Below are 27,787 nucleotides of genomic sequence, written 5' to 3' on the forward strand. Positions count from 1 at the left end.
TTTGGTCTTTGGTTTCTGTGATCCCAGTTGTTCCCATGACCCTGCTGCCCCACATAGACCCCAATTGCATGTCCTCCCTCCTACCTCAGCTCTAGGTTGCTACTTTTGCTGGGGTTGGGGACAAGTGTCTGGAGAATGGGGCAAAGGAGAAAGGCTCCCAGACCAGATGGTACAGAGAGAGGCTAGAGCAGGCCCTGGATTCTGGCCAGTGGAGATTAGATCTTCTGGGGAGTGGGAAACACCTAGATTCTCCTTGCCCAAATTTGGGAGAGATCAGAGTCCTGAGGCTGAGTTTTTTGGGGGTAGGTAGAAATGGCAAAGCGGACAACATGGTGACACCTATGGAGGACGTATGACTGAGATGTGACAACAGGTGGGAGGGGCAGAATGGGTGGTTCTAGAGCCAGCTGCTATGTAAACCGCTGCCCAGGAGACATGCTCAGGTAAAAACCGGTGCTCTCCTGTTAAATAGAAACTGCAGCTGTGCTGAGGTTGGGCCAGCCCAACTCTGTTCATGTCTCAGGTTGGCCCAGCACCAACCTGAGACCATCCCTTGCAGGAAGGGATGCCCCTCGACCACTACCTACAAATAAAAGGCAACATTACTTCTTCCTAGAAACACAAAATATCAATGTACTGACACAATTTAGTGCAAGAAACAAAATTTTAAAAACACGTTTTAAAAATATATAATTTAATTCCACATTAAAGCCAAGCTATCGTGGTGGGAAGAAGGTGTAAAAATCGGTGGAAACCCTGAAGGCCAAGTACACACACAAAGAGAGAGGGATTTAGCTGAGAAGCAGCATCCAGGGAAAGAAAGGTCTCCACAAGCTGAGATGATTGCCCTCTGCCCTCTGAACTGTTCATTAACAAGTCACTAGTCCCAGTTCTTTGTTCAAATCCTCAAACTTGGAGAGGCACTGCTCCAATGAGACAGCTACAGCAACCACGGGGAGGAAGTGCTTTGGGCTGCAGGAGAGACAGTCAAAGCCAAATCACGTCCAGGCGGGATGAAGTAAACCTGGACCGAGGAGCCTGACCCAGCTGCGGAGCTCACACATGCCCCATAGGGACGGTCCCGCCATATACACAAACAGCACACTCAGCATGTGTGCAGAGGCAGGCAACTCCTGAGCTTGGTTCTCGCGGGGTGGGGGTGAAAAATATACTTTAATGGCCAAGAAGATCCCAGCTCTCTGCATGAGACCCACATCCTCTCCTGGGCTGTCACTCAATCTTGGGAAATACTGGTTCAAGGAAGAGAAACAAGGGCTCCATTGTGTGAGAGCAGCAGGCAAGCTCCCCCTCTGCATCTGGACAGGACCCCCCCACCTTCTCCCTCAGAGCAGGCTCAGCTCAGCTGCTGACATTGCTTTCCTGATGGTCAAAAGGTCAGAACCCAGCTATGTTGTCATAGCAGAGAAGTGACCTCAGCTCTAGGGTAGAGAGATGGTCAAGGAACACCCACAGAATGGGGATCCTTCTTTTTCCTCCACCTGAGCCAGAAAAGATAACCAACCCTGCTGTCTCTTATCCTTAGCCCATTCAACATCCCTTTTCAACCTCAGCTTGAAACCCAACCCTCCCTCCCCAGGTGTCAACATTGTCAGTGCTGGGCACTCAGTCAGGACAGGCTGGGCCACTATATCCAGGAGTGTTTCTGAATGGGGAAAATTTAGGCTGGAATTAGGACTGGGAGCCAGGTGTGGTGGCATGCACCTGTAGTCCCAGCTACTCAGGAGGCTGAGGCAGGAAGATCACTTGAGCTCAGGAGTTTGATGCCAGCCTAGGCAAGATGGCAAGACCCTGTCTTAACAAAAACAAAAACAAAACAAAACGAGATTGGGGAGGTGGGTGCCCAGTCCCCGTTTCCCCTTTGGTTTCATTTGAGGTCCCTGTACTGTCTCTCCCCAGAAGGCCTTCAAGGTTAACACACAACAATGCCCTGCCCCTGGATTACTGGCCTGGGCTTACGAAGGCGCATACTCAGACAGAATCAGGAGGCACTCACTCAGCTTAATGAAGGGGCAGGGATCTGCAGCCAGCAGATTGCCTGGCCTATATTCCTCTCCCTCGGACTCTTTCTGAATTGTCTTTAGGGTGTGGTTTGCTGCCCAGTGACAACATACATTCCTTTATATCCTGGAATGTTACATAGTCTCTCTTAGTGTCTGGCATACAGTTCTACAGTAGTTCTAGCATTTACATCACTTCAGAACTTACTAATAACATAAGGACAGGAGAAGCAGCAACGTAACAGGATGTGCCCAATCTCTCAGAAGCTTCTCTACAAGCACTACATCCAGACCAGCTTTCCGTAAGTTCCGCAACCTGGCCTGGCAAGACCTGCCTGATGTTCCGCCAGGTAAGGAGCCTCCTCAGTGCAGAGGACAGTGGCTCTCGACTGTAATCCCACCGCTTTGGGAGGCAGAGGCAGGAGGATTGCTTGACGCCAGGGATTGGAGAGCAGCCTGGGCGGCATAGTGGGAACCCATCTCTATGGGAAGAAAAAAAAAAAAACCCTCCTCAGGAGCTGTGAGGAGGGCACAAGGAGGTGGCCATTCTCCAAGCAAGTGCTAGGAAAAAACCACTAAGAACAAGCCCTGCAGCACAGATACTGGCAGCACAAACCAGCTGAGAGGAGAGGTGTTATGTTTGTTTTCTGTTTGGAGTGGGGAAAGGGAGGTTTTGACCATAAAATCCCTTCGTTAAAGTCCATCCAGGACCTCAGGGGAAAAAAATAAAAACAAAATAAAATAAAAGCTGTGTTGTTACTTAGTATGTTTCAAAAGGAAATGGGACATGCTGCACATTGCGAACGTGGGAGGTGGAGGGAGCAAGGGGAAACCTTCTGTATTTAATATGTGCCATCTGTAGCCACTCAGGCCTCCAGACTGAAGTGCTCTGTGGAGAGGACATGGTTGATCATCGGGCGATCCCCCAGCACGGCCCGGCTAGTGCTGATGCTGAAAGACAAGGCTGGAAGTCTGGGCTGTACGTCGTTTCCGAGCGCAAAGAGGCCCTGCGCTCTGGTTTCAGGGGATTCAGGGGATTCTCATCATGTGTGCCAGAGCACAGATACTAAATCTCCCTCACCCTGAGCCCAGGCCAATATCCTAACCTTTTGGCTAAAAGAAAACAGTCACAGAAAACCATTTTTGTTTCCTTAAGAAAATAAATATTTCCACGAGGTCAAGCCAAAGTACAGGGGCTGGAGACGGGGTAGGAAGTGGGGCAAACACTTTAGATGAGCACAGTAGCTCCTGCTAGCTGGGGCATCAGGGCCCTCACCATGTCCCTGCACAAGATGCTCGCCCACTCCACCTTCCCATCCTGGGGCTGCACAAATTGTCCCTTTCTTGAAGTTGATGCAATGTGTCTCTGTGTTAGATATGAGCTCCCAACTGGGCCCAAGGATTGGGGTGATGGAGGCTGCAGGCTCTTGCCAAAGCCAGGTTTAAATCCCTGTTTCTATTTTACCAGCAGGGAAGAAATGAGAGTCGAGTTGAGAAAATGCTCAGTTAAGACAGTCAGTCACGGGACAGCTGTATCCTCAGGACCAGCCTGTCATCGATAAGTCCAAGCCCTGGCTACTGCTGCTGGAGAGGCAAAGGAACAATCTTGCCTTTCAGCGCCGTCGGAAGGCTCGAGATATTCTCCAGGCATTGGGTTCCTCATAGCGGTTGTACAAGGGTTCAAGACGCTGTTGCTTCTTCTGTTTGCTTAGCTTAGTTGGGTCTGAGACCTTGAAGAAGGCTGGGGCAAACTCCACAAGCCACCGAGGGTCGATGGTGGTAACTTCACGCATGTATTCCTTGGTGGTGAGCACCAGCTCATGGTACACCACCCTGAGGGGGGACAGAGATAGGACTCAAGCCTCTGGATATAGGCCCCACTCTACAGTCAACCTGGTCCCTAGTAGGCCTCAGCTGAGCTTACATTTTATACTATTACCTCTCCTGCCTGACACCTATAAGACTGCAGTCTGTTTATGACAGCCACACCCCAATACTGAAGCACCCGCACACCTCTAACCACAAGAAAGGTCTCAGGAGAATGTATTCTAGTCCTGGCTCTGGCTCTAACTAGTTAAGTGACATGGAGCCAATTACATCCCTTCTCTAATCTGTTTCTTGCTCTATAAAATGTGAGGATGTTTATTAGAATGTTTCCACGGAATTCTAGGGCTCTGAAGAGGGGCCTCACACTGCCACAAGGGATGGAGAAGGCCAAACATGCAAGGAGCCACATTTCTAACCCTTCTACTGTGATAACATGGTGGTTTTAAATCAGTTTTATATTAGGGTTCTAGATAGAGTCCAATTTTTTAAAAATGCTACTTTAAAACAAGTTTTTTTTTTTAAACTACATCACTAGGTAGTTGTTTTTTTCTTTCTTTCTTTTTTTTTTTTTTTGAGACGGAGTCTTACTCTGTCTCCCAGGCTGGAGTACAATGGCACAATCTCAGCTCACTGCAACCTCTGCCTCCCGGGTTCAAGCTATTCTCATGTTTCAGCCTCCCAAGTAGGTGGGATTACAGGTGCCTGCCACCACGCCTGGCTAACTTTGTAATTTTAGTAGAGACATGGTTTCACTATGTTGGTCAGGTTGGCCTGGAATTCCTGACCTCTGGTGATCCACCTGCCTCGGCCTCCCAAAGTGCTGGGATTACAGACGTGAGCCACCATGCCTAGCCCCTAGGTAGTTTTTTTTTTTTTTTTTTTTTTGAGATGGAGTTTCGCTCTTGTTGCCCAGGCTGGAGTGCAATGGGCGATTTCGGCTCACTGCAACCTCCACCTCCTGGGTTCAAGCGATTGTCCTGTCTCAGCCTCCCAAGTAGCTGGGATTACAGGCATGCGCCACCATACCTGGCTAATTTTGTATTTTTAGTAGAGACAGGGTTTCTCCATGTTGGTCAGTTGGTCAGGCTGGTCTTGAACTCCCGACCTCGGCTGATCTGCCCGCCTCAGCCTCCCAAAGTGCTGGGATTACAGGCATGAGCCACTGTGCCTGGCCACTAGGTAGTTTTTTAAACCACAATTTTTTTTTTTCAACTAGGTCTCACCCCTATGATTTTAATTCTCTCATAGGGTTTGATACATTGTGCCTAATTCAGGTTTCTGCTGCTCTAGAAAGGCAAGCAGTGTTATACTAGGACATACTGGGAGTAGTGAAGACACAATCACAAAATACCAGGAGATTTACAGGTTTTTCTCTGCCCAGAAAAGCCCCTAGACCTTGGGACATGTCCACCTACCATTCTGGCTGTCTGTTGAAGAGGGCACTGGAAGGATGGATATAGACCACCTGCTGGTCGATCAGTGTCCGGTAACCCTCCTGCGGGTCTTTCTTGGCAGCATTACGGAAGAACCCACTGCAGATGGCCTTCTGCACTCGGACTGTGGACTTGCCACAGGAAACAACATCCAGCTTGTGTCTATCAAGATAGGACAAAAGATATGAGCCCACTCAGCTTTCACAGGTCTATTTTCACAATGACAGTGCCCAACACATCCATCTTGGGGTGCCCAGAGTAGTCACCAGGACCTTCCTTCCAGCCCTAAGTGTACTACAGAGGCAGCTCTACACAGTGGGCAGACGGAGGTACTCAGAGACAAGACACTTTGTTTAGACAGGTATTCAATTCCACAGTAATAATGTTCCAGAGGGTTGCAAACAAAGAGCATTTTTTTCAACAACTAACAGATAATCTTCCTCTTAGGTATCTGAGGTAATTCTCAGGCATACCCTTACTTGGGGAGAAGGAATATAACAAAGATGGAAAAGCTGGAGGAAAAGGGTTATGTGAGGAGCAAGAGAAAAGGTGCCTATAGCTTTATAGGTACACACAGAGATGAAAAGACATGATACTCAAGGTGGTTCAACTCAAACATGCAGAGTCATCAGATTCCGGCTTACCTGTCCATTATGCCTAACATCTGCTTGCGAATGTCCTGGGCCCGGCGCAGGGAACGAGCCTGGATAAAGTTCTCATAGCACCATGGGTTGGAGAACTTGTTGTTCTTCCAGGAGTTGTACACAGCTAGCAGGGTGAGGTGGTCCCCTTCAGTCTGGTGGAATTTGGCCTTCTTCTGATCTGCGAGGGCTTGTTTATCCTGCCAAGCAGTGGGACAGAGGAACATTTCCGACTCAACAGCTACTAACTGAACATGGAGCAATTCTAGGGAGCCCTACAAGACCCTATCAAAAGTGTCCACATCAGGCTAGGCATGATGGCTCAGGCCTGTAATCCCAGCATTTTGGGAAGCTGAGGCAAGAGGATCACTTGAGGCCAGGAGTTTGAGACCAGCCTGGCCAACATGGTGCAACCCTGTCTCTACTAAAAATACAAAAATTAGCAGCGCACGGTGGCGCACGCCTGTAATCCCAGCTGCTCTGGAGGCTGAGGCGGGAGAACTGCTTGAACCCGGGAGGTAGAGATTGCAAGATCATTCCACTGCACTCCAGCCTGGGCAACAGAGTGAGACTCCATCTCAAAAAAAAAAAAAAAAAAAAGTCCACATCAAGCATTGGAATGGCAACAGGCCAACTACCCCAACTTCATGGCACCCCCATCTAAACTTGGATCTGAACTTCCTACCTTGGGCCTATAGAAGACGTTCTGCACAGACAGCATGGATACAATGGTCAGCATTTCCTCACTGCAGCCCAGATGCACAGACATGATGAGCATTTTGCATAGCATTGGCTCCAGAGGGAACTCTGCCATCTAGAGGGAGAAAAAAAGACTACAACTGCTTCCCTGTGGAAGACACATTTGGATTCACCATAGCAAGACCTTGGTCAGAGTGGGTAACAACACAGATTTTCCCAAAGCATAATGATGCCTTGGGATGCCTTTCTCTATCAGAAGAATGCTGTTGTTTATTCTTTTCCCAAATAAACTCCAACGGGATGTATGTGACCAAGCATATAACTACTGTTGGGGTAGATGAGAATTTTGCAGATGCCGTTTCTAATTTAGGCTACATTCAGTAATACATCCTCAGGCAAAATTATGAACAGAACACCTTTTTGTATAAAGAAGAAACAGTTTAAAGTGACAGTGGAGACATTCAGGTTAAAAACAAACATTTAGAATTTTACTCAAAGCTTATCCACGGCCTCAGCCTGATTTTGTACAGACCGAAGGATGTGAAAGGCTGACCAGGGAATCTTCCCAAAAGCACAGGAAGTTGAGTCCGTCCCTTACCCGGCGGCCCAAGCGAGTGAGCAGGCCCTCGTCATCCAGGGCCCCCAGTGTGTACAGCTGCTCCATGGCTGTGATCAAAGTTTCCATAGGTGGGGCATCCATGAAATCAAAGGACAGCAGATCATTGATACCCATGGCCTAGAACAGAAAGGAAGAAGGCATGTGATAAGAGGGTCAGTCTAGCCAGTGTCAGCATGTGGGGAAGCTACTTGTTACTTTATTTCCCATTTCTTCAATTGCAATTAGGAAGCCACCGGTAAGACTGGCGGTAACTTCCAGGGCTGGGCCACATAAAACTCAGACTATTATAATAGAAAGCACATACTTGAGACAGAGTCTCACTCTGTCACCCAGGCTGGAGTGCAGTGGCCCAATCTCAGCTCACTGCAACCTCCACCTCCTACGTTCAAGCGATTCTCCTGCCTCAGCATCCCAAGTAGCTGGGATTATAGGCACTCGCCATCATGCCCAGCTAATTTTTGTATTTTCAGTAGAGATGGCGTTTTACCATGTTGGCTGGGCTGGTCTTGAACTCCTGACCTCAAGTGATCCGCCTGCCTCGGCCTCCCAAAGGAAAGCACATAATTTCTCAGGAAACTTTTTGAAAATACTCTCTCAGTTGGGCATGGTGGCTCACACCTGTAATCTCAGCAGTTTGGGAGGCCAAGGAGGGAGAATCGCTTGAGTCCGGGAGTTGAGACCAGCCTGGGCAACATGATAAAACGTCTTCCAAAAAAAAAAACCCTAACACTCTCTCAAAATGGCAATACGTACAACTCAACAACAAAAGGACAAACAACTCAATTTAAAAAATAGGCATAGAGCTTGAATAGACATTTCTTCAAAGAAGATATACAAATGGCCAACAAGCACATAAAAAGATGCACAGATGCACAACATCAGTAGTAATTAGGGAAATGCAAATCAAAACTACAATGAAATATCACTTCATACCCACTAGGATGGCTATAATTTTTTTAAAAAACAGAAACTAACAAATGTCAGTGAGGACGGGAGATATCAGAAACCTCATGCATTGCTGGTGGGAATGTAAGATGTTGCAGCCACTGTAGAAAAGTTTGGTGGTTCCTTAATAGGCTAAATACAGAATTAGCACATGACCCAGCAATTACACTTCTAGGTATATATCCAAAAGAACTGAAAGCAGACTCAAACAGATACCTGCACACTAATGTTCACAGCAGCATTATTGATAATAGCCAAAAGGTAGAAACAATCCAAATGTCCATCTGCTGATGAATGGATAAACAAAATGTGGTATATACATACAACAGAATACTATTCACCCTTAGAAAGGAATGAAATAAATGGATAAACCTTGAAAATAACATGAATAAATCTTGAAAACATTATTCTAAGAGAAACAGGTCAGATACAAAAGAATATTGTATGATTCCACTTAAATGAGGCTATCTAGAATAGACAAATTCAGAGAGGTAGAAAGTAGAAGAGTAGTTACCAAGGGATAGAGGAAGGGGGAAAGGGGAGTTACTGTTTAATGGATACAGAGTTTCTGTTTGGGACAATGAAAAAGTTCTGGAAATGGATGTTGGTGATGGTTGTACAACATCTTGAATGTATTTAATGCCACTGAATTGTATACTTTAAAATGCTTACAATAGTACATGTTGTTACGTATTTTACAATAATAATAATAATATAGTCTACCAACTTGTCCTGTCTCTTGCATACATCATTTCTACTATATATCTATGAGGGATCTCATACCATGTTAGGTGGGAGGGATATAAAGATGGCCAGGATATGGCCCCTGCTTTCAGAGAGTTCACACTGGGTAAGAACTATGTTCACAAAACCACCACAGTGCAATCTACATGCCTGGCATGTAGCATGTGTTCAATACATTAGCTAATTCGATGAATAAAAGAAACGACTGAATGATGCACGATTCAAGTGTATATAAAGTGTGATGTGGTAGGACCTAAGCTTTCTATTTCTTTCTCATAAAGTGATCGTGACCATAAACACAGCAGGTGTTCAATAAATGTTTATTGTGTGAATAATAACTATGAGGAATTATGTTAGCAATCATCAAGCACTGTGCCAAGTGCCTTTACCTACATTATCTCACTTATCTTTCCAACAAATACTATTAACAGCCCCTTTTTCAGAGCAGAACACAGAGCAGAGGGCAAAGTAAATAAACTTGCCCCAAGTCGCAGTTTGGAGCTGAAGTCCAAGCCACAGATGCCTCTCTGTTGGCACTTCAGAGACTGGAGTAGGTTTCTTTTTTATTTCCAAAGCTCTGTTTTAGCCTCTTTTACAGGGAATAAATAATAAATGACAACAGAGCACTCTGCACCAGAAAGTACCAGGGCTCCAGGGTAGCATCAGTGTCGGGGGAAACGCCATCAGCTGGGAAATTACTCATACAGCTCCTCCTGCCAAAAGAGAATGAAGTCCTCACTGGGGACTGAGAGAGGAAGAACAATGATTCAGAATGAAAACCAAGCCCCTGAGAGCCAGTCTGAAATCTGTACTGACAGTTCCCTTGCAAAGTTTTTGAACAGGGGGTTTTTCTCTCGTTCTAAAAGAACAGAATTGGATCTGAGCGCTAAAGTGGTTGAGGTTAGGTGTGTGTGTCCACAGTTTGGCATTGATTATATTTTTCTAATTTCCTTTTAGAAAATGCTCCTAACTAGAACCTTTTACAACCTAATATCCTGCTGGTTGTTATGGTAAGAAAAAATGTGTGTTCACAGCAGACATGCCAACTTAGCCCCAGACCTGCCGTGAGAGGCTGTTATCACAGCCATTTGCATTTCACTCAAAGGGACTGCTTTCATGAGGTTACTAAAGTATTTAACAAGGTCCATAAAACTGAAATTCATTTATGAAGGCCAGGATTGGACTGTTCCACCAACCCATTTTAACAAGACAGTGATTTCTACCTTGAGTGACAGCACTGTGCTTGCTAAGTTGGTTCTCTGGATTTCCGGCACGTTGGTGGTCAGCATTTCATCTCGGTAGGCACGTTCTGTGTACAACCTGTAACACTTCCCTGGGCCTGTTCTCCCAGCTCTGCCAGCTCGTTGCTTTGCCTGAGCCTAGAGGGGTGGGCATATAAAAGCAACATATCTGTTAAACACTGCTTAACAGCTTTACCCAGGATATCTGTTAAAAGGGGGACAATTAACAACTGGCAAAATCAGAAATGGGGTTGATTTCACTTCCTTTGGGACCATTTCCAAGACTACCAATGCTCTTATCTTCGCCTCTCCATACTCAGCACTTCGGGGAAGTTTGTTCGAGGGAGGCAATACAAGCAGGGTTAATGGAAGAAATATTATACAGATCTGAGACATATATCTTCAAAATAGTGTGGCGCAATATAAAAGAGAAAGCATAAAACAAGATGACAGAACACCATCCCCACAGTTATGACCAAAAATGTAAGTGAAATAAACATATTATGTCAATCATCCCAATGATGACTCTGCAGTCATTTTAAAAATTATGTTTGCAGGCCAGGCGTCGTGGCTCATGCCTATAATCCCAGCACTTTGGGAGGCCAAGGTGGGCAGATTGCATGAGCCCAGGAGTTCGAGATCAGCCAGGGCAATATGTTGAAACTTCATCTCTACAAAAAATACAAAAATTAGCTTGGTGTGGTGGCTCACGCCTGTAGTCCCAGTATTCAGGAGGCTCAGATGGGACGGTCACCTGAGCCTGGGGAGGTCGAGGCTGGCTTCAGTGAGCCGTAATCACACCACTGCACTACAGCCTGGGCAACAACAAAGACTGATCCTGACTCAAAATAAAATAAAAAATAAAAATAAAAATCATGTTTGCAATGTTAAATGACAGAAGAAAATGTTCATTCGCATTAAATGCAAAATGCAAGTTATGAAACAATGTAAAATAATTTTAGTAAAAGTCTTTATATATCAACTACTAGAAGGAAATGACTAGGCGAAAAAAACCCTAAAATGTTAACAGTGGCTAACTCTGATAGTAGGCTTGCAGATGAGGTCTATTTTCTTTAGATTTTACCAAATATTGAACATGTATTATTCTAATAGGAAAATTAAATACTCAAAAAAATATACAAAACTGCATACTTACTTGACTACTAAAATTGCAACCATGAAAGAAATAAACATGAAAAAAGACTGGAATGAAAAACAGCAAAATAATAACAGTGGAGGTAGTAGGATGATGGGTAAATTTTTTTCTTCTGTTTTTCAAAAATAATATAACACTACTTCAAAAACACTGATTTTTTTTAAATTAAAAAAAATGTAGTTTAGCCATAGGTTGCTAGGAAACAATGAATAGCAATCTGAAGAGGGCCATTTTCTGACAAAACCATCTGTTGTTACAAACAGTACCAGGATTTACAAATTACTATGCCAGCTCCAAACCAAAGGATAGGTTATGAAAGGACAACTAACCACACAAATCCAGGCAGCAATCACACACAGTGGCTGGACTCCACAGCATTCTACACATGTCTCTCTCCAAATCAGGACAGGCATGTGTAACTAATTTTTTGATCACCACCACCCTGACAAGTAGTATAGAGCATACAAACTGGAGCCAGGCTAACCAGGTTCAAATCTTGGCTCCACTAGCTCTGTGATGTTAGGCAAATCACCTAACCCCTCTGTGCCTCAGGTTCCTCATCTGTGAAAATAATATCTACCACATAGGATCAATGCGAGAATGCACTGAGTCAATGCATGTATCTAGGACGTTAAGTACACTTTTAAGTGTTAGCTATTATTGGGCCAGGCGCAGTGGCTTATGCCTGTAATCCCAGCACTTTGGGAGGCTGAGGCGGGTGGATCATGAGGTCAGGAGATGGAGACCATCCTGGCTAAGACAGTGAAACCCCATCTCTACCAAAAATACAAAAATTAGGTGGTCATGGCGGCATGCGCCTGTAGTCCCAGCTACTTGGGAGGCTGAGGCAGAAGAATCACTTGAACCCAGGAGGCCGAGGTTGCAGTGAGCTGAGATCGCACCACTGCACTCCAGCCTGGGCGACAGAGCAAGGCCCCATCTCAAAAAACAAAACAAAACAAAAAAGTGTTAGCTATTATTATTACTTAAGTTTCAAAATAAAAATAGCCTTAAGGCTTTCACAAATTATGAAAGTAATACATACCCACTGTAAAAGATTAAGACAACATATAAAAGTATAAAAGAAAATGCACATCATCTAGTAGCACCACCCATAAATAATCTTGGCTAACATTTAGACTACATGCTTTCAATCTTGGGCACAGCTCACTCACACATACTCTGCAGAAATGCTCACCATCTGTTTTTAAACAAAAATTGGATTATACCATTCATGCTGTTTTGTAGGCTCACTTTTTCAAATAAAATATTATAGTTACATGTTTATGTCATTAAATATAGATACACACCACCATGTTAATGCCACCAACATTCTATGGCATGAATATACCATAATTTATTAAACTACTTCCCTTTTGGAATACATTTAGAATTTTTTCCAGGTTTCCTCTGATATAAACCAATCCTTCGATGAACATCCTTTTCTATTACCTTTGGACATGTATTTAATCATTTCTAACTTTCAGATAAATTTCTAGAAGCAGAACAGTTAGGTTAAAGAGATGAACATTTAAGTTTTGGATATACTGTTGCCAAACTTCTCTCAAAAAAGTGATCGGGTAATTCATTTTTAAATGTCATTTAGGCAGGAAATTATTCCATAATTACCAAAAAACCAGAAAATCATATAATTTATTATTATCTCAGATATCTATCTCGTAGCTAAGCAAGGTACTAGAAAATAAAGTACTGATCTTTGCATCTAAAATAGGTAATATAGGGTACTAGGATTCAAACTTTTTTTATGTTCTAGTTTTATGGGGCATTTAAACAAATTATTATTATTATTTTAGAGACACAGTCTTGCTCTGTTGCCCCAGCTAGAGTGCAGTGACGCTATCTTAGCTCACTGCAGCCTCAGACTCCTGGGCTCAAGTGATCCTCCCACCTCAGACTCTTAAGCAGCTGGGACTGGTGGCACATGCCCCCATACCAGGCTAATTTTTTTTTAATTTTTTATAGTGACAGAGTCTTGCTATATTGCCCAGGCTAGTTTAGAACTCCTGGCCTCAAGCAATCCTCCCACTTCAGCATTCCAAAGTGCTGGGATTACAGGTGTGAGCCAAGGTGTCTGGCCTTATGGGGGCATTTTAATAGTGAAATACTATTCTAAAGATTAAAAAGGGCCGGACGTGGTAGCTCACACCTGTAATCCCAGCACTTTGGGAGGCCAAGACGGGTGGATCATCTGAGGTTGCGAGTTCAAGACCAGCCTGACCAACATGATGAAACCCCGTCTCTACTAAAAATAGAAAATTACCTGGGTGTGGTGGCACATGCCTGTAATCCCAGCTACTTGGGAGGCTAAGGCAGGAGAATCGCTTGAACCCAGGAGGCAGAGGTTGCAGTGAGCCGAGATTGCGCCACTGCACTCCAGCCTGGGCAACAAGAGTGAAACTTAGTCTCATAAAAAAAAAAAAAGATTAAAAACTTCAAGGATCAATCAGACTTCAGGGATAAAAAAAGATTAAAAACAAATAACAAAAAATCCTTCCCTCATGTCATTATAGTACCCAGTATCATAAAAGTTCATCTCTGAAAACAAGTTTGAAATATATAACCATAAAAAAATTTCAGAAAGGCCCTAATCAGGATTATCAGGAAAACTGCTGATGCAAGCCGTCATACCTGAGAAATAGGCGTCACCACGAGCTGGTCAATCCCTGTCTTGGAATTGTAAACTTTCTGCTTCACGAATCCTGGGTCCACCACATAGTAGATACCATCAATAGTCAGCGATGTCTCTGCGATATTGGTGGCAATCACAACCTGCAGGCAAGAGGGGCAAAGCTGGAGTGAGGTGCCCAGGCTCAGCCCTGAGGTGTGAAAAGGTCTTCTGAACCCAGATATCTTCCCAAAGGAATATGTGGCTATCTCTCTCTCTAGATGGTTAAAATGACACTTAATCCCAGCTCAGCCTCCAACAGCAGAAGGGAGGTACCTTCTGCTTAATGGTTAAGTTGGAAAAGGGATGGTACCTGAGAGGTGAGTGGAATAGGAAAAAGCTACGGCCAATAAAAGCCAATTTCATTTGGTGCAAATAGCTACTGTGTATCTCATTTTCTAGATCCAATGTTGATTACTACAATTTTAATTTTCTAGCACCCTGGGAAAGCAGAGATTTCCTGGCATCACATGTGCCAATGCAAAATGAGATTTTTCTTTCCCCTACCGAGACATCTGGACTAAAAAATGGGCTGCTTGTATTTTGCGGAATATGTATGTGGAACAAGAGGGAGATTGCTTCTTTTTACTGATCATAAAATGAACCATGAGATGACACAGGAATTTCACAGTTTGCGTGTGTGTAGCAGTCTATGTGATCTGGAGGATTATTAGTCTCAGCTTGGCACTGTCACTGTTCTTCCACCTAAAGGTTCAGCTAATAAAACACAATTGCTTGGAAAAATCATCACTGGGGGCACCGGAATATCACGCATCATGCCAGCATATTACTGGTCCTGAAAGGCTTCTACCTGCTACAGAACTACAGAAGCCCTGCTTAGAAAGAACTCTCATTATTAGGAATAGAATAGGGGAGAAATTCACCATCTTTCCACTCAAGCCTCCTCCCATGTTTCCCTCCTCAGTGCCATCTTCCATCCAGCTGCCCAAGCCAGAAACCTGACAGTCATGCCTGACTTCCCTCACCCTTCTTCCCTTTACCTGCTAGTACCCACCAAGTCTTGTCCATTTTAACTCTTTAACATTACTCAAGTCCATCTGCCTTTTTTTTTTTTTTTTTTGAGACAGAGTCTCACTCTGTTGCCCAAGCTGGAGTGCAGTGGTGCAATCTCGGCTTACTGCAACCTCCACCTCCCAGGTTCAAGCGATTCTCCTGCCTCAGCCTCCCGAGTAGCTGAGATTACAGGCACGCGTCACCATGCCTGGCTAATTTTTGTATTTTTAGTACAGACTGGGTTTCATTATGTTGGCCAGGCTGGTCTTGAACTCCTGACCTCATGATCCATCCGCTTCAGCCTCCCAAAGTGCTGGGATTACAGGTGTGAGCCACCACACCCGGCCAAGTCCATCTGCCTTCTACTCTTAGGTATATGTCCAAGAGAAATGAAAACATACGTCCACACAAAAACTTGGGTTTTCTTTTTTGAGACAGGGTCTGGTTTGCTCTGTAGCCCTGGCTGGAGTACAGTGGTGTGATCATGGCTCATAGCAGCCTCACCCTCCCAGGCTCAAGTGATCCTCCCACCTCAATCTCTTGAGTAGCTGGGACTATAGGCATGTGCCACCACGCCTGGCTGATTTTTTTTTTTTTTTTGTAGAGATAGGGGTCTCACCATGTTGCCCAGGCTGATCTTGAACTTCTGGGCTCAAGGGATCCTCCCACCTTGGTCTCCAAAAATGCTGGGATCTGCCAGGCGTGGTGGCTCATGCCTGTAATCCTAGCATTTTGGGAGGCTGAGGTGGATGGATCATCTGAGATCAGGAGTTCGAGACCAGCCAGGCCAACATGTTGAAACCCTGTCTCTACTAAAAATACAAAAATTAGCCAGGCATGGTGGCACATGCCTGTAATCCCAGCTACTCAGGAGGCTGAGGCAGAAGAATCACTTGAACCTGGGAGGCAGAGGTTGCAATGAACCAAGATCATGCCACTGCATTCCAGCCTGGATGACAGAGAAAGACTCTGTCTCAAAAAAAAAAAAAAAAAAAAAAAAAAAATGCTGGGATCACAGGCATAAGCCACTGCGCCTGGCTCACACAAAAATGTGTAAACAAATGTTCACAGCAGCATTATTCAAGAAAGCCCAAAAGTGAAAATGACTCCTATGTCTATCTTTATCTTCCTTTTGAGATAGTTTTGCTCATTGCCCAGGCTGGAGTGCAATGGCACGATCTCGGCTCACTGAAACCTCTGCCTCCTGGGTTCAGGTGATTCTCCTGCCCCAGCCTCCCAGGTAGCTGGGATTACAGGCACCCGCCACCACGCCTGGCTAATTTTTGTATTTTTAGTAGAGACAGGGTTTCACCATATCGGCCAGGCTGGTCTTGAACTCCTGACCTCAGGTGATCCATCTGCCTCAGCCTCCCAAAGTGATGAAATTATAGGCGTGAGCCACTGCGCTCAGCTCCAATGTCCATCAACTGATAAATGGATAAACAAAATGTGTTGTGCCCATACAACACAACAGTATTCAGCAAGAAAAAGAAATGAAGTATTGATACATACTACAATGTTGATGAACTCTGAAAACAGGCTAAGTCTGGAAAAATCACTGGAAATAAGCCAGCCACAAATATGTGATTTCATTTATATGGAATGTCTAGAATAGGCAAATCCACAGAGATGGAAGATATAGGTTAGTGGTTTCCAGAGGCTGAGCAGAGGAGTAAATGGGGGTAGATGACTGCTAAAGGGTACAGCATTTCTTTTTAGGGAGATAAAATTGTTCTAAATATAATTGTGGTGATGGCTGCACAATTCTGTGAATATGGTTAGCCCTCTGTATCTGCTGGTTCCCCATCTGTGGATTCAACCAACAGCAGATTAAAAATATTTGAGGAAAAAAATTCAACAATAAAAAAATACAAATAAAAAATACAGTAAAACAACTGCTTATATAGCATTTACACTGTATGAGGTATTATAGGTAATCTAGAGATAAAGTATCACACAGGAAGATGTGCACAGTTTACATGCAAATACTACGGCATTTTACATAAGAGACTTGAGCATACTTGGATTTTGGTATCCTCGGGGGTCCTGGAACCAATCCCCACATACCATGGGTAAAAGCCTTTGAATTGTACACTTTAAAAGGGTAAATTCTGGCTGGGCACGGTGGCTCACACCTGGAATCCCGGCGCTTTGGGAGGCCGAGGGGGGCAGATCATCTGAGGTCAGGAGTTCGAGACCAGCCTGACCAGCATGGAGAAACCCTGTCTCTACTAAAAATACAAAATTAGCCGGGGGTGGTGGCACATGCCTGTAATCACAGCTACTCGGGAGGCTGAGGCAGGAGAATCGCTTGAATCTGGGAGGCGGAGGTTGCGGTGAGCCGAGATCGCACCATGGCACTCCAGCCTCGGCAACAAGAGCGAAACTCTGTCTCAAAACAAACAAACAAACAAACAAACAAAAAACAGTAAATTCCAATCTGGGCAACATGGCGAAACTGTGTTTCTACAAAAAAAATACAAAAATTGGCTGGGCGCAGTGGCTCACGCCGGTAATCCCAGAACTTTGGGAGGCCGAGACCGGCAGATCACATGAGGTCAGGAGTTCAAGACCAGCCCGGCCAACGTGGGGAAACCCCATCTCTACTAAAAATACAAAAATAAGCCAGGCGTGGTAGTGGGTGCCTATAGTCCCAGCTACTCGGGAGGCTGAGGCGAGGGAATCGCTTGAACCTGGGAGGTGAAGGTTGCAGTGAGCCGAGATTGTGCCGTTGCACTCCAGCCTGGGCAACAAGAGCGAAACTCCGTCTCAAAAAAAAACACAAAAACAAAAACAAAAACAAAAATTAGCCAAGAATGGTGGCATGCACCTGTAGTCCCAGCTGCTTAGGCGGCTGAGGCAGGAGGATCACTTGAGCCTGAAAGGCAGAGGTTGCAGTGAGCTGAGATCACATCACTGCACTCCACCTTGGGTGACAGACTGAGACCCCATCTCAAAAAAAAAAAAAAAAAAAAAAAGTGGGGGGTGGAGGGAGTTAATTGAAAGGTATGTAAATTATATCTCAATAAAACTGTTACTAAAAAAATACCTACATCCATCTGTCTCCTTTCCTGTTGTCTCATACACACAGTCATATACTTGGTTCCAGCCACTGGAACTATGCCATTCCCTGAACTGGCCCCACTTGCTCGTCTCCAGGCCATCACAGATAGTTCTGTGTCCTTAGAATGCTTGTCCCCTTGCCTTTCAAGAGTTCTCCAGGACTACCTTAGATCCTTATTTCCTCTAGGAAGACAGGGTTGGGTGCTCCCGCCTGGGTATCCAAGCATGAGTGGCATTTTCACACTAAATGCTGAAAGTCTGTTGACTGGGGGATGCCCCACAGCAGATAGAGGCTTGTTCTCACAATGCAGCTCCCATGTGTAGCCCAAAGCCTGGTAGATGCTCAAAAAATATTTGTCAAATGAAGAAGAGGAAGAAGAGGAGAGGTCACATACTAAACAAATTGGTTGGACCTCATTCCTAAACAAATTGGTTGGACCAGTCTCTGAAACCTAACAAACAAGACTTGCATACACCTGGCCGGGCGCGGTGGCTCACATCTATAATCCCAGCACTTTGGGAGGCTGAGGCGGGCGGATCACGAGGTCAGGAGATCGAGACCATACTGGCTAACACAGTGAAACCCCGTCTCTACTAAAAATACAAAAAATTAGCCAGGCGTGGTGGCAGGTGCCTGTAGTCCCAACTACTCAGGAGGCTGAGGCAGGAGAATGGCGTGAACCAGGGAGGCGGAGCTTGCAGTGAGCTGAGATGGTGCCATTGCACTCCTGCCTGGGTGAGAGCGAGACTCTGTCTCGAGAAAAAAAAAAGACTTGCATACACCCTAAGCAATCCCTACTATGGCTGACAGGCTGCACACAACACATGGTTTCAGGGCACACAGAAGCTTCATTTTTGCCCATGTTACCTTTCTGCTGCCTGGTGGAGCTGGGTCAAAGATTCGGGTCTGCATTTCACTGGGAAGAGCAGAGTACACTGGGAGGATAATTAACTCTGGAACATCAGGTCCCAGGGATTTCATTCTTTCATACAGGATCTCACAAGCAGTATCAATTTCTTCCTGACCAGTCAGGAAGACCAGGATATCACCTACGAGCAGAATAGAACATTCATCTACTTTCTGTGTGTGTGTGTGTTCTATACAAAGGCTATGGTGATATTAATAAAACTTCAAATAACAGAACATATGCATTCATATTCTGACCAGTAAGTAAACAATACAAGTTTGTTTATATATGACATTATAACCACCATCATTTCAAACATACAAGCCTGAGGCTTGCAGAGAGATGAATATTTAGAAGGTGTTTTTAAAAAGATTAGCAAAAAAGATACCCATATGAGGACTTTTGGCCTAAGAGGGAAAATTAGGCCTCCCAAAAAGGAAAATTGCTTTTTCCCCTTACCTGGTGGTTCTGTTAAATGAATCTGCATAACAGTAATCAGGCTGGCATCCAGATAATCTGTCTCAGGTTCCTTTGTGTACAGTATTTCCACTGGATATGTTCGACCTGGGATGGTGAAAATGGGAGCTTCATAGAAGTATTGAGAAAACTTCACTGCATCCAAGGTGGCTGAGGTGACAATCAGCTTCATGTCCTGCCGTTTCTGAACTGTCTGAAGAGAAATATTATGTGGCTTACTGAAAAGGACTACCCAAAGACACAGGTACTCAAATCCAACTGCCAGAATTCAGCTTCCAACAGGTAGAGGGGTCATTAAAGAGCATCTAGTTACCTTTTTCAACAATCCAAAGAGCACATCAGTGTGAATTGTCCTCTCATGCGCCTCGTCCAACATGATGATCGCGTACTGAGTGAGGTCAGGGTCAATCAAGCACTCTCTAAGCAACATCCCATCTGTCATGTACTTGATGACTGTTTCAGGGCTAGTGCAGTCCTCAAATCGAATGGTGTAGCCCACCTAAAGCAGAAGAGAAGGGGAAAACCTAGGATACAAATGTCTCCTTTTCCCAATCACCAGGCAAGATTTCAGCCCAGTCACTGTCACTCATAATCTTAAGAATCTGATCAAGATGTACAGTAATTTCCTCATAGTAAGGTATGTCTTAGACTATACTCTGAACAGACTGATTATGACAATGGGAACCCTCTCTCCCTCAGGAGAAACCTGAAAAAAGGCAGTATTATTAATATTTCCATTTGATAGATTAAGAGACCTGGGCCTTTGCTTCTGGTATTTTTCGAGCGACTCCACTATCTACTTACCTCTTGGCCTAAGCAACAACCAAACTCCTCTGACACTCTTTTGGCCACCGACATAGCTGCCACTCTTCTGGGCTGGGTACACCCAATCTTGCCCCTGGAAGTGTAGCCTGCCTCCGCCAGGTACTGGGTGATCTGTGTTGTCTTTCCAGATCCTGTCTCACCAATGACAATCAGGATCTGATTGTCATGGACGGCCTGAAAGCAACAGAATATAAATATGGTCATTAAAATCTGCCAGAATATAAATATGGTCATTAAACAGAATATAAATATGGTCATTAAAATCTACATTACTCTGGAATAAAATAATTACTATATTCTAACACCAAAGAAAAGAGGAATATACACATATAGTTAAAGAAGTCAACAATGAATTTAAAAGATACATAAAAAATGTTCCTTCCCACTGTAACTCCCAAATTTCTATATCTTTCCCCAAAAGTTATTTCTTATTTCTACGTTGTTTGTAACAGCCAAGGATTACAATCAACGATGTTTCTATGGATATAGGACTAGTTAAATAAACCAGAGCCTATCCAAATAATACAGCCCATAAAAAAAGGCTTTTTTTTTTTTTGAGACGAAGTCTCACTCTGTCGCCCATGCTGGAGTGCAGTGGCATGATCTCAGCTCATTGCAACCTCCACCTTCCGGATTCAAGTGATTCTCCTGCCTCAGCCTCCCAAGTAGCTGGGACTGCAAGTGCCCGCCAGCACGCCCGGCTAATTTTTGTACTTTTAGTAGAGACAGGGTTTCACCATGTTGGCCAGGCTGGTCTCGAACTCCTGACCTCAGGTGATCCGCCCGCCTTGGCCTCCCAAAGTATTGGGATTACAGGTGTGAGCCACTGTGCCTGGCCTGGCAATTTTTTTTGTTTGTTTGTTTAAGAAGGCCAGGCACAGTGGCTCATGCCTGTAATCCTAGCACTTTGGGAGGCCAAGGAGGGAGGATTGCTTGAGTCCAGGAGTTCAAGACCAGCCTGGACAATATAGTGAGACTGCATCTCTACAAAAAATACAAAAAACTAGCTGAGCATGATGGTGTATGCCTTGTAGTCCCATCTACTTGGGAGTCTGAGGTGGGAAGATCACTTGAGCCCAGGAGGTAGAGGTTGCAGTGAGCTGAGATCATGCCGCTGTACTCCAGCCTGCACAAAGCGAGACTCTGTCACACACACATACACACACACACACACACACACACACAAATCTCTGAGATATATCATTAAGTGGAAAAAGATGTAGAACACTGTATATAATATCACTGCCACCTGTAAACACATACAGTACTCATATAAAATGTGTGTGCGTGTGTGTGCATATATTTGTACTTGCTTGTATACATATAAGATATTGTTGAAAGGATTCACTGGAAACTAGTAAACCTGATTACCTCAAGGAAGACTCGGTGGTCTTAAAATCAGAACTCCAGAATATAGAGTATCGAAGCACTCTATGAGTTGCCCATATGAGTTTATTGACTGAGTATCCTCATTTTTAATTACCGAACAGAGCTGTTGGTCCATGCAACACAATACTCTGCCCACTTGGAAACTGTTCTAGGGGCCCCAGGAAAAAGAAGATATACAGACACATACATAAGTATGTGTGTCTGTACACGCACACACAAACATTTGTGATATGGGGTCTCACTTGGTCGCCCAGGCTGGAGTGCAGTGGTGTGATTGCAGTTCACTGTAGCCGCAACCTCTCAGGCTCAAGCAATCCTCTTATCTCAGCCTCCCGAGTAGCTGGGACTACAGGCATGGACCACCACACCCAGGTAATTTTTTTTTTTTTAGACAGAGTCTCTCTCTGTAGCCAGGCTGGAGTGCAGCGGCCTGATCTTGACTCACTGCAACCTCCGACTCCCTGATTCAAGCGATTCTCCTGCCTCAGACTCCAGAGTAGCTGGGATTATAGGCATGTGCCACCACGCCCAGCTAATTTTTTGTATTTTTAGTAGAGACAAGGTTTCACCGTGTTGGCCAGGATGGTCTCGAACTCCTGAACTTGTGATCCGCCCACCTTTGCCTCCCAAAGTGCCGGATTACAGGTGTGGGCCACCACGCCCCACCAAATTTTTTATTTTTTGTAGAGACAAGATTCCGTATGTTGCCTCAGGCTGGGTTGAAACTCCTAGGCTCAAGTGATCCTCCTGCCTTGGCCTCTGATGTGCTGGGATTATAGGCATGCACTACCGCGCCCAGCCCCATTTAAAAAAAAAGTATTTAGAAAGTTTTCTCCTTCTTTCTTAACTCTTTTGGATGAGCCACTTCAAGTAGGCACATACTTGTCCCGTTAGTTTCAGTTTAAAAATATCACCCCTCTTTTAGACAATAACCCTACTCCCCACCAATACATCATAAAAGTCTTCTCACCTGGACCAATTGCTCCTTCAGTTTGTAGATGGGCAGGCTCTCCCTCTGCTCAAGGATTGACATCTGGGTCTTTTTTCCGTAAGAGGCTTTGTTGCCCCCAAAGGCATGCTTCTTCCACTCAGGAATATCATTGGGCATCATCCCAATACCCCTCATGTTGGCAGCAATCTGTCTGCCTTCCGCTGGAAAGGAAAACAGGCAACTTAGTATTGTCCTCAAGCTACCTCAAGATGTACCAGGAAAAAAATAAAATGGCATGTGGGCACTGCACATGCAGCATCTCAATTCAGCGACCCGTGATCAAAAGTACTCAAAGAAACAAATTAATGTGAAGAAAAGAATATAGAAGGGGCAGCAGGGAATGGGAAAGAGACTGTAACAAGTGGTGCTACACACCTGTGATGTCAGAAAAAAGGTTAGTTGAGAGAAGTGAAGACCTGACTGTTTGACACTGGAATTATTTTTTTTTTAGGTAGGGTCTTGCTCTGTCATCCAAGTGGGAGTGCAGTGGTGCAATCCTGGCTCACTGCAGCCCCGACCTTCTGGGCTCAAGCGAGAAGAGGTCACTCTATGTTGCCAGGCTGGTCTCGAACTCCTGGGCTAAAGCAATCCACCCATCTCACCCTCCCAAAGTAATGGAATTACAGGTGTGGCCACCATGCGCAGCACTCTCCCCTTTTTAAATAACTGCTATATTGAGATGTAATTCACAAACCATGTCACACTTTTTTTATTTTATTTTATTTTTTTGAGACAGGGTCTTGCTCTGTTTCCCAGGCTGGAGTGCAGTGACGCAATCATGGCTCACTGCAGCCTCAAATTCCTGGGTTCAAGGAATCCTCTCTCCTTGGCCTCCCAAAGTGCTGGGATTACAGGTATAAGCCACCAAGCCAGGTCTCCGTGTTACTCTTTTTAAGTGTTTAACTCAGTGTTTTACTGTATATTCATTAAGTTGTGCAACTATCCCCACTATTTAGAGTATTTTCATCATCCCAGAAAGAAACCCTGTACCCATTAGCAGTTACTCCCCATTCCTCCCTTTTCCTTTCCCTTGGCAACCATTAGTCTACTTTCTATGTCTACGGGTTCTAGTCTGGATATTTCATACAATATGTGGTCTGTTGTGCCTGGCTTCTCTCAGATTAATTTTTTTTTTTTTTTTCTGAGACAGGGTCTGGCTCAGACGCCCAGCAGGCTGGAGTGCAGTGGCGAGATCTCAGCTCAGCAACCTCCACCTCCTGGGCTCAAGCAATCCTCCCACGTTAGCCTCCTCAGTAGCTAGGAATACAGGTGCACGTGATTACACCCGGCTAAACTTTTTTTTTTTTTTTTTTTTTAGATGGAGTTTCGCAATTGTTGTCCAGGCTGGAGTGCAATGGCGTGATCTCGGCTCACTGCAACCTCGGCCTCCCAGGTTCAAGTGATTCTCTTGCCTCAGCCTCCCTAGCAGCTGGGATTACAGGTGCGTGCCACCACATCTGTTAATTTTTCTGTTTTTAGCACAGATGGGGTTTCACTATGTTGGCTAGGCTGGTCTCAAACTCCTGACCTCAGGTGATCCACCCGCCTCAGCCTCCCAAACTGCTGGGATTACAGGCATGAGCCACCATGCCTGGACTAATTTTTGTATTTTTTTAGAGACAGGGTTTCACCACATTGCCCAGCTTGGTTTCAAATTCCCCAACTCAAGTGATCTGTCTGCCTCAGCCTCCCAAAGTGCTGGGATTACAGGTGTGAGCCACCTTGCCCAGACCTAGCTTATATTTTCAAGATTCACCTTGGAATTGTGGCTTGAGGAGCAAAAAAAAAATGAGCAGAATTTTAGTGGCTCTCTAGCATATGCAAACATTTTACAAATTTGATGCCAAAAGCTGGCTACGAAAAAATACTTATGCCTACTAACCAAATAAGTGAGCTTTGGCAGAGGCCAAAGGAGGGTCATGGAGAACATTTCACTAAAGGGTAAAAGGGAATGAATGGGTTTATTCTGAGGAAATGGAAGATGATATTGTTAAACAATGAACGAATATGTCCAACCTTCTACTGTAAATCTAATATTTTGGTTTTTATTTTTGTCGTTTTTAAAAATTTAATTTTAAAATAGAGACAAGGGCTAGGCACGGTGGCTCACCAGTAATCCTAGCACTTTGGGAGGCCAAGGTGGGCAAGATCATTTGAGGTCAGAAGTTCGAGACCAGCCTGACCAACATGGTGAAACCCTGTCTCTACCAAAAATACAAAATAATTACTCGTGCGTGGTGGCGGTCACCTGTAGTCCCAGCTACTTGAGGCTGAGGCAGGAGAATCGCTTGAACCCAGGAGGCAGAGGTTGCAGTGAGCCAAGACTGCACCACTGCACTCCAGCTGGGGCAACATAGTGAGACTCCATCTCAAAAATTAAACTAAACTAAACTAAAATAACAAAACAAAACAAAATAAAATAAAATAGAGATAAGGTCTTACTATGTTGCCCAGACTGGTCTTGAACTCCTGGCCTCAAGCAATTCTCCTGCCTCAGCCTCCCAAAGTGTTGGGATTACAGGCGTGAGCCATCATGCCAAACCTAATCTAATATGTGAATCTCTATTACATGCAGCCAAACTGATATCTAAATTAACACAATTCCCAAACTTCTGTCTCCAGCCCAGACCTCTCTTCTGAGCTCTTATACTCAATTCTACACTGGATACCTCAACCTAAGATGTCCTCTAGTTGCCTCGGACACAAGTCCAAAACGGAATTTGACCATCTTTCCCCACAAACCCATTTCTCCTCCAGTGTTCCCATCATTCATCCTAGTGCTCATACCAGAAACCTGGAAGTCATCTTTGACCATTCCTGTTGCCCCACATTCAACAAATTACTTTTCTCAAGTACATCCCTCCTCTTTGCTACCTCCATGTTCAAGCCACCATCCTCTCCCTTCTGAATTATCATAAAAGCTTTCTAAATCATCACATGTGCCCCATCCAACTCATTCTGCAGGGCACCCTGAATCATCCTTTGGAAATGCAACTCTGGTCATGCCATGTGCCAGCTGCAAACTTTCAACATCTGGCTGGGCACGGTGGCTCACACTTGTAATCCCAGCACTTTGGGAGGCTGAGATGGGGGGGATCACCTGAGGTCGCGAGTTCGAGACCAGCCTGACCAACATGGAGGAACCTCGTCTCTACTAAAAATACAAAAAATTAGCTAGGCGTGGTGGCGCATGCCTGTAATCCCAGCTACTTGGGAGTCTGAGGCAGGAGAATCACTTGAACCAGGGAGGTGGAGGTTGCAGTGAGTCGAGATCATGGTGTTGCACTCCAGCCTAGGCAACAAGAGCAAAACTCCGTCTCAGAAACAAAAACAACAACAACAAAAGAACTTTTCAACATCTCCCAGTGCTATTAGAATTGAGCCCAGCTTCCTAATGCCACCTACAAAGCCCTGGCCTGATGTTCTTATCTCATCCCCTACCACTGCCCACTGCTCTCTCTATTCCATCCACACAAGCCTTCTTTCAGTTCCTTATTTCCCACCCCACAAACCCAACACGGGCTACTCCTCAGGCTGGAACATACTCCCCAACCTCCATCCCATCTCCACTTGACAGACTGAGTCCCATTTATCCTTTGGGTCTCGATTTCCCCAGGGAAGTGACCCACCACAGTCAATTACACTGCCTGTACTTCTTCACATGGCACTGATCATAATTTAATTATTTGGTAATTATTTAATTAATATCCATATCCCTAAGTTGTAGCGCATAAAAGCAGGGATCATATCTGTTTAATTCAAATCTGTATCCCCAGTTGCCAAACACAAATTAAATTAATAAGTATTTGTTATGACTATATCTAGTAGCTAATATTTACTGCACAAAGAATTATATGAAAAAGGAAGTTTCAAAGCTGTATTACCTTTAGAATAAAATTTTTTTTTTTTGAGATGGAGTCTCACTCTGTAGCCAGGCTGGAGTGCAGTGGCGCGATCTTGGCTCACTGCAACCTCCGCCTCCAGGGTTCAAGCGATTCCCCTGCCTCAGTCTCTCGAGTAGCTGGGACTACAGGCGCGCACCACCACACCCGGCTCTTTTTTGTATTTTTAGTAAAGACGGGGTTTCACCATGTTGGCCAGGATGGTCTCGATCTCCTGACCTCGTGATCCGCCCGCCTCAGCCTCCCAAAGTGCTGGGATTACAGCATGAGACACCGCGCTAGAATAACATTTTAAAAGTGATTCAGAAGAAAAACTCAGTCTAATGATTTGACCATGGCTATTAAAACATTTTTGGTTTTAAACATGTGTTTAAGAAAAAAACCAAACATGCTCTAACTAAAGTGAAAAACCAAGGGTAAATTTTTTTTTTGAGATGGAGTGTCATTCTATCACCCAGGCTGGAGTACACTTGCCTGATCTCAGCTCACTGCAACTTCCACCTCCTGGGTTTAAGCGATTCTCCTTCCTCAGCCTCCCGAGTAGCTGGGATTACAGGTGTGTGCCACCATGCCTGGCTAACTTTTGTATTTTTTTAGTAGAGACTTGGTTTCACCATGTTGGCCAGGTCGGTCTCGAACTCCTGACCTCAGGTGATCCACCTGCCTTGGCCTCCCAAAGTGCTGGGATTACAGGCATGAGCCACCGCCCCTGGCCCAAGGGTAAATTTTTAGTGTGTGCCGGGAGTGACCCTTCCCTGTGTTCTGAAAGGCTCAGATTTTTAAACAAGGTCCATACACCCCTCCAAGGGTCCTACCATCAGGCAGAGGGTCAACCCAGTGTTTGTTGAGTCCCATGGGAATAGAATCCATCTCAGCTTCCCGCTGGGCCTGTTTGAGTTCCCGCCTTTCTTTGGCCAAGGCACTCTGCATCATTGCTGCTTGGGAGAGGGAGCCGTCTGGGTTCTGGTGCAACAGAAGAAAACACAACATGGATTAAATGTCTGGGAAATAATATGTAGAAGTTAAGCTCCTGTAATCTAAAACATGAGACCACATCTGGAATAAAGTTCTTATCAATGTAACAGACTATATGAAAGAAATGGATAAACCGTAGCATATTCAGATAAAATGAACAAGAACAATGATAAATCATTGAAGGAATTGGATGTTTAGTTTGAAGATGAGAACCCCAAAAGAGATAGGAATGAT

The 27,787-nt window shown here is 44.7% G+C and overlaps 1 protein-coding gene across 3 annotated transcripts in view; it reads right to left on the reverse strand.

Moving 5' to 3' along the window:
- Nucleotides 1-673: 673 nt before the first annotated feature.
- The window catches only part of DHX8 (DEAH-box helicase 8), a 43,118-nt gene continuing 16,004 nt past the window's right edge, over nucleotides 674-27,787 (reverse strand). For 2 of the 3 annotated variants that reach the window (XM_003806083.6, XM_034941772.3), the window contains exons 11-23: nucleotides 27,394-27,541; nucleotides 22,656-22,837; nucleotides 20,276-20,470; nucleotides 19,785-19,970; nucleotides 19,454-19,664; nucleotides 18,955-19,136; nucleotides 13,973-14,113; nucleotides 10,150-10,305; nucleotides 7,217-7,354; nucleotides 6,605-6,733; nucleotides 5,923-6,119; nucleotides 5,261-5,440; nucleotides 674-3,851 (exon numbers count right to left, since the gene is read on the reverse strand). In XM_003806083.6, the coding sequence (XP_003806131.1) occupies nucleotides 3,632-3,851; nucleotides 5,261-5,440; nucleotides 5,923-6,119; nucleotides 6,605-6,733; nucleotides 7,217-7,354; nucleotides 10,150-10,305; nucleotides 13,973-14,113; nucleotides 18,955-19,136; nucleotides 19,454-19,664; nucleotides 19,785-19,970; nucleotides 20,276-20,470; nucleotides 22,656-22,837; nucleotides 27,394-27,541 (2,265 nt within the window). In that variant the 3' untranslated portion in view covers nucleotides 674-3,631. The remainder of the gene's footprint in view (nucleotides 3,852-5,260; nucleotides 5,441-5,922; nucleotides 6,120-6,604; nucleotides 6,734-7,216; nucleotides 7,355-10,149; nucleotides 10,306-13,972; nucleotides 14,114-18,954; nucleotides 19,137-19,453; nucleotides 19,665-19,784; nucleotides 19,971-20,275; nucleotides 20,471-22,655; nucleotides 22,838-27,393; nucleotides 27,542-27,787) is intronic. The other variant, XM_003806084.6, reaches the window with a different exon arrangement.

Source organism: Pan paniscus, chromosome 19, assembly GCF_029289425.2.
Source record: "Pan paniscus chromosome 19, NHGRI_mPanPan1-v2.0_pri, whole genome shotgun sequence".
NCBI lineage: Eukaryota > Metazoa > Chordata > Mammalia > Primates > Hominidae > Pan > Pan paniscus.